Source organism: Stomoxys calcitrans, chromosome 4 (genome assembly GCF_963082655.1).
Source record: "Stomoxys calcitrans chromosome 4, idStoCalc2.1, whole genome shotgun sequence".
Classification (NCBI taxonomy): domain Eukaryota; kingdom Metazoa; phylum Arthropoda; class Insecta; order Diptera; family Muscidae; genus Stomoxys; species Stomoxys calcitrans.
The window spans coordinates 127,053,725-127,066,149 of NC_081555.1; the positions used below are offsets into that span (position 1 = coordinate 127,053,725).

General features: G+C 38.1%; 1 protein-coding gene across 1 annotated transcript in view; it reads right to left on the reverse strand.

The window, feature by feature from the left end:
- LOC106088586 (carbonic anhydrase-related protein 10) overlaps window positions 1-12,425 on the reverse strand; it is a 138,497-nt gene that overhangs the window by 29,659 nt on the left and 96,413 nt on the right. The window contains exons 6-7 of the mRNA XM_013254175.2: window positions 1,982-2,077; window positions 1,647-1,868 (exon numbers count right to left, since the gene is read on the reverse strand). Of these exons, the coding sequence (XP_013109629.2) occupies window positions 1,647-1,868; window positions 1,982-2,077 (318 nt within the window). The remainder of the gene's footprint in view (window positions 1-1,646; window positions 1,869-1,981; window positions 2,078-12,425) is intronic.

The window sequence follows — 12,425 nt, forward strand, 5'->3', positions numbered from 1 at the left end:
GTGTACAAAATGAGATTTTGATCATAAACATGTATGAACATGTTTGGTTACTATTTACTGGGTTGCCCAAAAAGTAATTGCGGATTTTTCATATAGTCGGCGTTGACAAATTTTTTCACAGCTTGTGACTCTGTAATTGCATTCTTTCTTCTGTCAGTTATCAGCTATTACTTTTAGCTTGCTTTAGTAAAAAAGTGTAAAAAAAGTATATTTGATTATAGTTCATTCTAAGTTTTATTAAAAATGCATTTACTTTCTTTTAAAAAATCCGCAATTACTTTTTGGGCAATGCAATTAATTGAAGGTAATTCATTTTAAATCAAAAGTTGGAAAAAACTTCAAAGATATTTCCATGATTCGCAGAATTAAAGGAAATTAGCGAAAAACAAAAATTTTTGTAATTCTTATGATTGTGGTAGGATTTTTATAATTGTGGTGGAATTTCTCTTCGGGCTCTTAGGGATTTGGGAAAGAGAATTTCTTTAATTGATGTATGTTTTTCCGTTGGCTAAAAGTTACAACGCATACGGGCTGAATCAGGCACTGAGCCTAAGGGCGCAGAGAGACGATCGGTCCAATTGGTTTAAATTATGCACATAGTGTTCGGTTATGACTCAACAGCTGTGCCAAATACGGCCTATAACCAGATGCAGCTTCCATATTTTAGCAGAATCCATGGCGGTGAATTCCCAAGATTCGGCCCGGCCGAACTTAGCACGCTTGTACTTCTTTTCCAAAATTAGAATATCAATGACATTTCTAATGACCATTCATTATGTACAAAATTTTATCCTAAATAAAAGTTTGTGTGTGGCAACTCTTTTCAACACTGTTGTAAAGCATAATAAAACTCTTTGGCACACTTGATATAATCCAAAAAAACGGTATTCACATCTAGTCTGGCACAAAAGCATTAAACAATAAATAATGTAAAGCAATAAGCGCTTGTGAGGCAATGCCAACCAGGGTCCATGCAATATCAACAATGGCGACAAAACAACTGCTTCAACGCGTCAACAAACTATGATTTTGTTTTCGTTTCATTCTTTTCAAAGGTAAATAAAGGTGTATAGGTATTTGTGTCGTTGATGGTTTTCAAGGAGTTCATAGCTCCATGTGTGGTGTGTAAGTGAAAATTCCTCTGTAATGAAGCCTAGCCTTTGTTCTTTGTTAATCTTTAGACGACTTAGTCTGGGTACAATTTTAAATTATAGCTTTGTACAATCCCCCAGAGATTTTAATTTATTTGTGAATCACACTAAGCATGGGATTGTTTGTAGCTTTTCTTCAAAGGAGAGGGCAACAAACTTGATGTGCTGAAATCCTTCAGAGCCATGTAACTTAGCCACTGTCCACTTAGCAGGAGTGTTGGCAATAAGTTTATAGTGCGAAAAAAAGAACCATTTATACAATGCATAAAAGATAACAATTGATACAAAACGTTTGTTTGTTAATTTCAGCACAATTTTTCCCGTCCTGAAAAATTTTTAAAAATATCCCGGGCTAAAGTTTTTGTTTTAACTGAACAAACCTCAAAGTCATTCGTGTTTACCTTCCTACTCCATTTTCTTTAGTTTTAGTCTTGCATGACTTTGCAAAACTCCAATGGCTTTCCTAGAAATTTCTCTCCCAACCTTTAGACTTACCTGTTGCTTTGTTATGTAAATGGGCTTATTTTGGACAACCCACGTCACAGTTTCATGACAGGCAGGTGCTGTGGTCGACCCATCATAGGTCATATAATGATCTGTGTCCGGCAATAGGCCTCGTATCGAAAGACGTTTAACAAATGCCTCATCACCACCGTAACGAATTCGATCCAATTGGTCTGTCAGCATTCTCAATTCTGGATTTGATAAATCGCCCAGCTGTAAATGTTTTAAAATCGAAAAAACATACACATTTGAGTACATAGTAAGAGCATATCTGTATTCGAAAATCCACAGCTTTGGCTTTTTCTCGTAGTTGTGGGTTATCTTACCTGCAACAGGATGGACACTCCAACAATACCCTGAGCTCGATTTAATGCATCCGAAAAATTGTTGTATAATTGTGAATTATAACCAAATATTTGTATCTGCAAAGAAAAACCGGAAAGTAAAACACCGACCGACCATATGTGAATACATTGAAGTGACTTGTTAAGTAAGGAGAAACACAAAATAAATCGATTTTTGGTTTCGTACATAAAATTCAATGTAATACAAATGAAATAATCCTTATTGAGTACTTTCAGCAGCACTGGGGTTTCCTTTTCCGGTGTTACTTTTTACCTTGTATGTTGCACTATGTACAGTGTCATGGAAATGGCAATTGGTATTGAAATAAATAGGATGTTGGTAGGCCATAAAGTCTATATCAAAATCTTAAAACCAATTGCAATTTTCTTAAAAATTTTAAATTTAGATATTTCAAAAACTAACATGAGGAAGGAGAACGCAAATCGATTTTTGGTTTCGTACATAAAATTCAATGTAATACAAATGCAATAATCCTTATTGACTACTTTCAGTAGGTTTTGGGTTTCCTTTTCCGGTACTACTTTTAACTTGTGTGTTACATACTTCAAAATTTTAAAACCAATCACAATTTTTTAAAAATTTTATAGATATATCAAAAGCTAACATAGCCCAAAGGTTTGTAGTTGTATTATACCTCACAATTAAGGTGCAGGCTATTCTCCAGAATATTATCGATCTTCTGATTTTACTTTGGAGTTCTTCGAAACCTTAATTTGTATCCGTTAAGTCTCAAATATGGAATGTAAAGTAATTTTACATCCTATAATACTCACATCAAGTATCCCCCAGAAAGGTCCATTAACATATCGTCGTCCTAATGCCATCTTGTTCCATACGCCATTTTGTGCAGTTGAGAAAAACGTACTTTAAGTTGGACCCTCTATTACTCAAAACTGGCCCAAAAACGATGGTTTGTTTTTTACGTTACCATGTTCATGCGTTTTTAAAGAAATTTTTCTTAAATTTTGAATCTTTTCCATCCAGAAATAAACGCTCCATAGCTCATATTCCAAAAATAGATTATTGCTGTTTTGTTCCATATCCAATTTTTACCAATTTTGTTATTTTGATTTACATGTAACTAAATGTGTACCAACATAGCATTAATTTAATCAAATTTTCAACACTGAAGATATGTTCGCTATGTATGTGTGTATGCTCTTATTTTATCTGAGCTTTATACTGTCAGGAGATAATTTGGCCCTATCAATGCGGCTTTAGACATGGTAAATCCACCCTGGACCAGATATTCAGACTGAGCAAAATCCTGGAAAAGACCCGATAAGGACAAATCAACACCTACCATATTTTTGTTGACTACAATGCCGCTTTAGTCAACAAAGAGACGGTAGGTGCTTTACGTTCAAAGGTATTTCAAGCGATGTCTGAGTTTGGTAACCCTGCAAAATTAATAAGACTCTGCAGGATGATACTTGCTGGCACGCGATCCTCAGTAATAATAGGAAAGAATCTCTCCGAACCATTTAATACCAATCGAATTTTCAGACAAGGAGACAGCCTATTATGTGATCTCTTTAATCTCCTGCTGGAGAAGATTATACCAGATAATAGATATGGCACACTAATCACAAGAGAACACCTGCTACTCGCCTATGCCGACAACAGCGATATCATAGGTCGGTCACCGGAAGTAGTAACTGCAGTCTTTGAAAGAATCGAAAGAGAGTCATTGAAAACGGGTCTGACAATAAATTGAGATAATACGAAATGAATGGTTTCAACTCCCAAAACACCTTGAACAATCGAGCAGATAAAGAAAATGAAGAAAGTTGGGATCCACAACTTTGAGATAGTCAGAAACTTTATCTACCTCGGCACCGCCGTAACCGAAACGAATGACACCAGTTTTGAGATAAAGCGAAGAATAATACTGGCAAGCAGATACTACTTTGGACTAAGTAAGTAATTTAGAAACAAGGCCACTTCTCGACAGACGAAGATTACACTATGCAAGACACTGATACTACCCGTTATATGGTTCTGAAGCATGGGTACTTGTGAAAGCAGATTGGAGTATTTGAGAGAAAAAGATTCTTCGTAAAATGTATGGATCAGTTTGCGTTAATGGAGATTATAGGCGACGTATGAACCACGAGCTGTATGACGACGATAGCATAGTTACACGCCTCAAAATACAACGGCTGGGTTGGCTAGGTCATGCTGTCGGAATGGATCACGAAGCTTCAGCAAAGAACTCTTATGAACACAAACAATGTGGTGCACGTAAACCGAGAAGACCAAAAGCCCGAAGTGGTAGGAGACACCCCGAAACTTGGTGTCAGAGACTTTAGAATGAGAGCATTAGATAGAGGCGCTTGAAACGCTATTCTATGTTCGGCTAGTGAACAAAATGTTCTGTCATAGCCACTTAAAGTAAAGTAAGTAAGTAATACTGTCAGGTCAGGAAAAAAGTCCTGTTTGGGGGTGCTGGAATGGCCTTTCAGATATTTCGCGCCATTGTGAATATTATATTGGTGAACTACTCCCATATACCTTTCATTTGAGCCTTATCGGTAAATATGTCCGGTATGGGGGTGTTTTTGGGAGTGCGGAGTGCGGGAGGCGGATACCCGTATATCAGATTCGTGCATTGAGTCCTATAATGTCGTTATTTGTTTATATTCCATTTGGCTGGGTTTGGAGGTGGAGGCGGCCCCTCTAGATTTCCCACCCTAAATAAGGATACCGAGTTTCTGTTTTTGAGTTATTATAAACAAACTGAATTTCGCTTAAATTGCCCCACCCATCTCCGAAATCTGGCGTTTTGCAAATGGGGTAAGGGAAGGGTTCGCCCAATAAAATTTGGATGTTAAATCTTCTTCATTATGTTTGTTTTGGTGGTGAAATGGAGTAGCTGAATTCTTTGACCCGAAAGTGGATATCGGATTCATACTCTACCCTCAGAAATGACATTGAAGCTACATATTGCTATAGTCGGTATATGTGTGGTTTATGGGGAGTTTATGAGGTGAGGCGTCCCTGAAACAGATACAGATTTGAGCCCCTTTTTAACATAATCCGCAAATATGACCATTTTAGCCCTGAAGAAATATGAGCATAGTGCTATACTCTCAAATTTCTTTTATTGGTTTAGGGGTTGGTTTCCCCCATTGGTTTAGGGGGAGTTTCACGGGTGAGACTTGACCTTACAATTGGATATAAGATTCGTTTTATACTATAAAATAGCTATTATATTTTGCCATAGAAGGCACACATGGCCAGTTTGAAAGGAAGAGTTTAGGGGGCGGACCCTGAATTAATATCAGCATCGTATTGTATTCTTCTACCAAAGAATAAAATGTCTTCTATTCCATCCTGATCGCCCTTCATATATTTCTTCTTAATTCCTTTTTTTGGGGTAGGGTGGGGGGGTGGTAATTGCGCTCGGACATATTCTTTCATTTGAGTGCAATATATTCCCGTTTATCCTACATAACAGTTTGGTGGTTTTTAGTGGGAGGATAGGGTTGGTCCCCCCCACGATGAGACTCAAAAAACAACTTATTTGAATCCTTTATTGTCATGATCTACATGTCCTGCTGAACGGTGAGACCTGACCCAGATACTTGAATACCTATATCAACATTAGATTTGAACTCTACTGTCGCTCGAACTACAAGTCATATTGGGTATTTATTGGGTGGGCCGGTTCTAGACTATGTCCCAAATGTGTATGCCAGATTCGTAGCCAACTTTCAAAAACCTTTCATACAATACCCTTTTGTGACGTTGGACATTCATGTCCGTTTTGGGGGTTTTTGGGATTGGGGAGGCCCCGCAGACATCATGGACCTACTTCTTATAACAGATGGGTACTCAACTTCCAAACAGCTTTCATTTCAGACCTATATTGTACCAATCGGTAAATAAGGCCTGTTTAGGGGTTTTGTTGGGTGGGGTTGGCGCCTCAGATACCAAGGAATAAATTTGTATATCAGTATTGTACTCTACTTTTAAATACCGTTCATTTGATATCCATATTGTCCCTATATGTAAAAATGTTCTTCTGGGGAGTTTTGGGACACCAAAAAAAATTAATTTTTATGTCAGATTTTTATTCTTCTTTAAAATACCTTGAATTTGATACTCATATTGCCTAAAGCGGTTAAAGTGTCCTGTTAGGTGGTGTTTTTAGGGTTGGTTGACCCCTCGACACTTAAAATGGGGTTTTAATGCCAAGTTCGTACTCTACGCCTAAATACTTTTCATTTGATACCCATATTGTCCCAATTGGGAAAGATGTCCGTTCGGGTGAGTTTTGAGGTGGGGTATCTCCCCAGATTATTTGGCCCCAAAATTGTATACCAATTTCGTGTTTTTGGGTTACATGCATGCATGGCATGCACAATTTTACTTAAATCGGTGCACGCATCTCCGCGGTCTAGTGTTCTTGAAAATTGGAGTAGGGGGAGGGTCCGGCCCCCTTTGGATATGAAAAAGTTTAGTACACTATTTTCACCGGCGGCTCAAACTCTACCACCAAAAACCCAAACAAAGCGCAACAAATTCTATATAATTGAAGATATCGGATTTTTCTAAACAAAATATATAACGGGAATCAAATATTTAAATTCGGTCGGGCCTAACTTTAAGTACTCCAAAGGGCCCAGATATTAGATCGGGAGATATATCTGCTATATCCAAATAAGTACCAATACAAATCATATGCGATAAGGATATCTATATGCCTAATATACCATTCGGCGGAATCGGGTTACAAATTGGCCTTTAAAGGGCGAAGAATATTTAATCGGTAGACCGATCAATATGGCAGCAAAACCCAAATATAGTAAAATCAGGGACATATTTGGCCCGCCTATCCAAGGGTCTAATACAAAACGCTGATGCAAATAGCGGTGAAATGACGTAATAAATACCCGGCGTATTATGGACCCAAGAATTAAAATTGGGATTACTCCTTATATGGCAGATATTTACAAATACCGTCCTATCTGAACCATGATTAACACGACTGTCCAGGGATATAACACAATTCACACGTCTATTAAGAAATGCTAAATTAGCTTAGTCATACTTCACATTTAGTAACACTAATAACATTCATTCTGTGGGGTCTTCTTTCCAGAACCAAAACCATGTTATTTTTCGTATGGTAAATGAGTTCAGTAAAAATTGAGCACGTGGAACATGATACATTGAATTTGTCAAAAAATATGTAATTTTGTTCCACATGCTGAAATTTTGGATATGAATCAAAGTTCACAAATTTTTCAAAAAAAGTGGATATGGAACAAACTTACACCTCGTTATTTGGAAAACTAAGGAAAATACGTCAAATTTCTTGTAGATTGTGAAAGTAAGCACCTTAAAACCCTCGGAACTGATCCTAACTCAAAAAACTCAAAAATGGCGTATGGAACAAAATAGCATTAGGCCGACGATATATAGACCTCATACAAGCAGTGCCTCAGATTTGGCTTCTTATAACGACTAGGAGCTTAAATTTTACGAAAAAAATATGTATGTACGGGATAAAGATAAAAGATAACCCGTGCCGACACGACACACAGTGGGATGGGGGAAATATATACCGATGCAAGAGACTTCAGTATCAGTATATACCGAACAGAAAATGGTGCGTTGTCTCCATTCTTCTCTCTCTCCAGGAAAGCGACGACCAATGAATAGGAATTTCGCTATTATTTGAATCCATCGCGCTGCTTATACCCTGAAGCCCCACGATGGTAAAACAATGTATCCCTTATGGCTGGTTCCGTCAGATCAATTATTGTTCACATATATTTGGTCTGCACTCTGGGAAAGTTGGGCTTAAAGAGATGTGTGTAGCAACTTCAATTGTTTTCCTGTTTTGTAAGGAATCAATTGTGTTTTTGCCTTTAAAATGAGGCGGTAAAAGAAAGTTAGTTCAGGGGAATATAGATAAAACCTACTATATGTTCTACAAAACCTGCAAAATTCCTCCTTTCACTGAGTCAGCTCAGCTACCTTACTTATTAATAACCAGTCAAGACTCAATTCTATAGCCCGAGATTATGCTTTCTCAGTTTCCAATATAAGTGACTTTCTTTGCATTATGGCCTTAGGAACTGTGCAAATCAAGCATCAGTTCGTGCAGCGAAGGGTTCGTCCTTCCATGAACAGGAGTAGTTTCCAAGTAGGCATCTCCAACATTCTTTTGGAACCCTTTTTGGCTAGCACCCTTCCAGCCACCCCTAGCCTGGGAACAACCGCTGATGTTGGTCATTGGTTATTTAAAGCATCAATAACTCGCCTCATCATTCTGAGTATCATAGAAACTCAGTTTGTAAGTAGGAGTCTCACTGAGACTATCCTCTTGAAACCGCCTATTGCCCGCGGCTGCGTTTGCAGCTACTCAGTATAAATACGAAGCTTGCTACTTTTCATGCTGGGTATCATGTGGACACGTCTGATAACTTTCAGCCTGTCTGTGTGGTGTTCAAACTTATCCCGAGTCGGCCTATTGCAACTACTTCTTCAAACTTCAGCGAAATTGTGTATATACTCGCCTTTTATGGGCTCCAGATCCTAAATTGGGAAATCATTCAACAAAGCAGTTATACCGAAATATATCGTTCAAGAATTAAAGCGGCGAATGGACTGTGTAATAATCTCATGTTAATATCTTCTTCTTTGAAGGATCTAAGGTGATTACAACTACTATCGCAGAAATTTGTAAAAGGACGAAAATACATTCCAAATCGGTTCATTTTTGGGTATAGGTGCACACATACCGATCTCACGATTAACGGTCGTGGATTGATACAATATTTAAAAATATTGTACGATTTCGAGTATTGTTGCCATTTTAATGTTTTATCGCTTATCGCTTGAATGTGCTACTGTGCATTGTGGCAGACAGTTTCATGAAAGTAAATACCATGGTGGGCTCTACTGTTTTACTGCATACGATATTTTAATTTAAATTGACTTTATATTGAAGTATCTACGATTTCAAATTATTTTCATGCATACATATACATATGTATTTTTTATATATGTGAATGGATTCACTACATCTGGTTGCAGTCATTCAAACAAAAGCTGCTCATATACTGAGTTTTAGATGTGGCCAGTATAGCCTCATTGCAAACAAAATTATACAATATGTTTTTCACAAAGTTTTCTAGTTTCTGAGTTCCAGATAACGGGTTGCTTAACAATTATATCCACGTCCGAAGGATGGGGCTATATTCATTTTGTCATTCAGTTTGCAACGCATTGACCCTATTTCCGACACTTTAAAGTATATATCTTCTTGAGCCTCGTAAAAATCTAATAAGAGTTAGCTATGTCCCTCCATCCATCCGTCTGTTGAAACCACGCTACAGTCTTTAAACTCTGAAACTTTGCGCAGATTCTTTTATTGTCCATATGTAGATTAAGTTGGAAGATAGACTACATCGGATTATATCATTGTGCCGATATCGTTGAAATTTGGCACAATGACTTGTGTGAAGATCTGCGACATCCGTGTTGAAAATGGTTCACATCCGTATATATATTAGATCTTTCGATTTAAGGCCAATAAAATCTGCATTTATTGTCTGATTTCGCTGATGTATAACACTGTGAGCTATGTATGGTTTAGATAGAACAATTTTTGGGCATATAGACCGATCTTCCGTTCCTTTCGTTCTTTATTCCCAACGGAAATGAAGTTCTGTTTAGGGGGTGCTTTAGGGCGTACCCCAAAACACTTGGCTCCAAAATTGGATATCAAATTCGTTTTCTACTCTCAAATACCTTTCAGTTGAGTCCCATATTCTCATAACGGGTCAAATAACCCATTTGACTTATCTTTAGGAGGAAAAGCGCCATCTAGACTTGAACGCAAATTTTAATGTCATATTCAAAATTTACTCCCAATTACCTTTCATTTGAGATCCATATAACCATAGTCGGCAAATAAATAAAATACTTGGATACAAATTTTAATACCATATTCGTTGTCTGGTCTCCAATACCTTTCATTTGATACCCTTGTCGTGCCCAACGGACCAATTTCGGATATGGGTGGCGTTTTCGGCGTATGGGACGACATCTAAAAATTATAAAGCCTATGTTTCCTTCCAGGCAAACGCACATAATCTATAAAAATTTTAAGAAAATCGGTTCAGCTAAGTATCATATAGCCATAATGGGTTTAATGGCGTTTTTTTTGTATGCCAGATTCGAAATCTACTCCCGAATACCTTTCATTTGAGCCCCATATTGAAATAAACCTCCAATATGTATGTTTAGGCTAGTTTTAGGGTTGGGGCGGCCCGATGGGTACTTAGGCTCACATTTTAATACCGTACTCGTATTCTTCTCTCCAATACCTTTCATTTGATACCTATATTGTCTCGATCGCTAAACTTTTGATTTTTGGATGTATTTTCGCCATAAGAGGGAGTTTTTGGCATAAGGGGGAAGACTATGTTTCCTTCCAGACCAACCTACACAATATACGAAAATTTTTGAGAAAATCGGTTCTGCCGTTTTTCAGTCTATACGGAACAAACAAACCGAGTCCCATATATCCCTGATTGGCTAATGTGCCCATTTTGGTCGTTTTTGTGGGGGTGGGGTGACCCCCTATACTTCGACATGAATTTGTATGCCAGATTCGTAATCTAATCCCGCATATTTTTCATTTTATACCCATATTGTCCTTATCGGTTCACTTTTGATTTTGGGTGGTGTTTTTGGGCTAACGGAAGGGTCCGCCCCCTTCCGTTATCAACAAATTATAAAGCCTATTCCTACTTCCTCACCATAACAGTAATACCTTTCATTTGAGTCCCATATTGTCATGATCGTCAAATAAATCTATTTTAAGGGGTTTTGGGGCTGGTGCGGCGCCCCAGGTACTTGGACCCAACTTTTATTATGAAATTTGTACTCTACTCTTGAATAACTTTCCTTTGAATCCCATATTGTCCCGATCGGTTCACTTTTATTTTTGGGTAGTACTTTTGGGGTAAGGGGGAGGGTCCGCCCCCCTTCCGATATCAAACAATTATATAGCTTATGTTTCTTTCCAGATCAACCTACACCATCTGTGAAAATTTCAAGGTAAAGGTTCAACCGTTTTTGAGTCTATACGGAACAAACAAACAACCCGACAAACAAACAAATTGAATTTTATAGATAAGATAGCTGCTATATATATCATTCGAAGGCCACCGTGGCGCAGAGAGTAGCGTGACCACCTATGACGCCGAATGCCTGGGTTCATATCCCGACGTAAACATCAACCAAATTTTCAGCGATGGTTATCCCTTTAGAAATGCAGTCAACATTTGTAAGGTATCTTGCCATGTTAAAACTTCTCCACGAAGTGGTGTCGCTATGCGCCGTTCGGACTCGACATCAAAAAGGAGGCCCCTTATTAATGAGCTTAAAATTTAATCGGACTGCACTCATTGATATGAGAGAAGTATTCCCCGTTCCTTAATGGTCTTGAACCCATAGGATCAGCTTATTACCAGATTTTAATGAAATTAGGACAGCGAGTTTGGTCTAGATCGAACAATGTTTCGATATAGCTGCTATAGGCTTAGAACAAGGATATGGAGCCTTTTTTCCGCTCCGCTCCACTCCCGATCCGACAATTTTTCTTTTCTCCGTTCCATGCCAATTTGGGTCTGAATCGGTGTCTATTACTCCTATATAAACAGATCTTACATATGTCTTATAGCGGCTATATGTAAATATGATCCGATCTGGACTATGTTCAGGTTGTACAACGAGATGCTTAGTGTAACTCTCTGCTCCATTAATCGGCGGATCGGTCGATATAGCAATGCAAATTTGCCCATGAACATTCCATTAAGGAACAGGGGCAGACTTCTCACATATTTTTTTAAGTTTAAGCTCAATAATGAGGGGCCTCCTTTTTAAAGCCGAGTCCGAACGGCGTGCCACAGTGCGACACATCTTTTGAGGAGAAGTTTTTATATGGCATAGTACCTCACAAATGTCGCCAGCATTCAACCCACCGTTGAAAAGTTTTCTGATGTTCCTGCCAGGATTCGAACCCAGGCGTTCAGAGTCAAAGGCGGGCATGCTAATCTCTACGATACGGTGGCCTGCACTAGTTCTATATAGCAGCTATATCTAAATATAGTTGGATTTGGACCAAACTCATTGCGGATGTCGACAGGATGTCACTGTTCTAAATTTCAAAGAAATTGGGTGATAAACACACCCTTAAATCGGTAGTTTGTTCTATATGGCAGCTAAATCTAATTATGGTCCGAAATGGACCATTTTCGGTTTGAATATCGGGGGTCTTAGAACGAGCGGTTTAAAATTTCAACGATATCGGTTAATAAATGTGGCTTTTATGGACTCAAGACCATAAACTGGGAGATCGGGCTATATGACAGTTATATC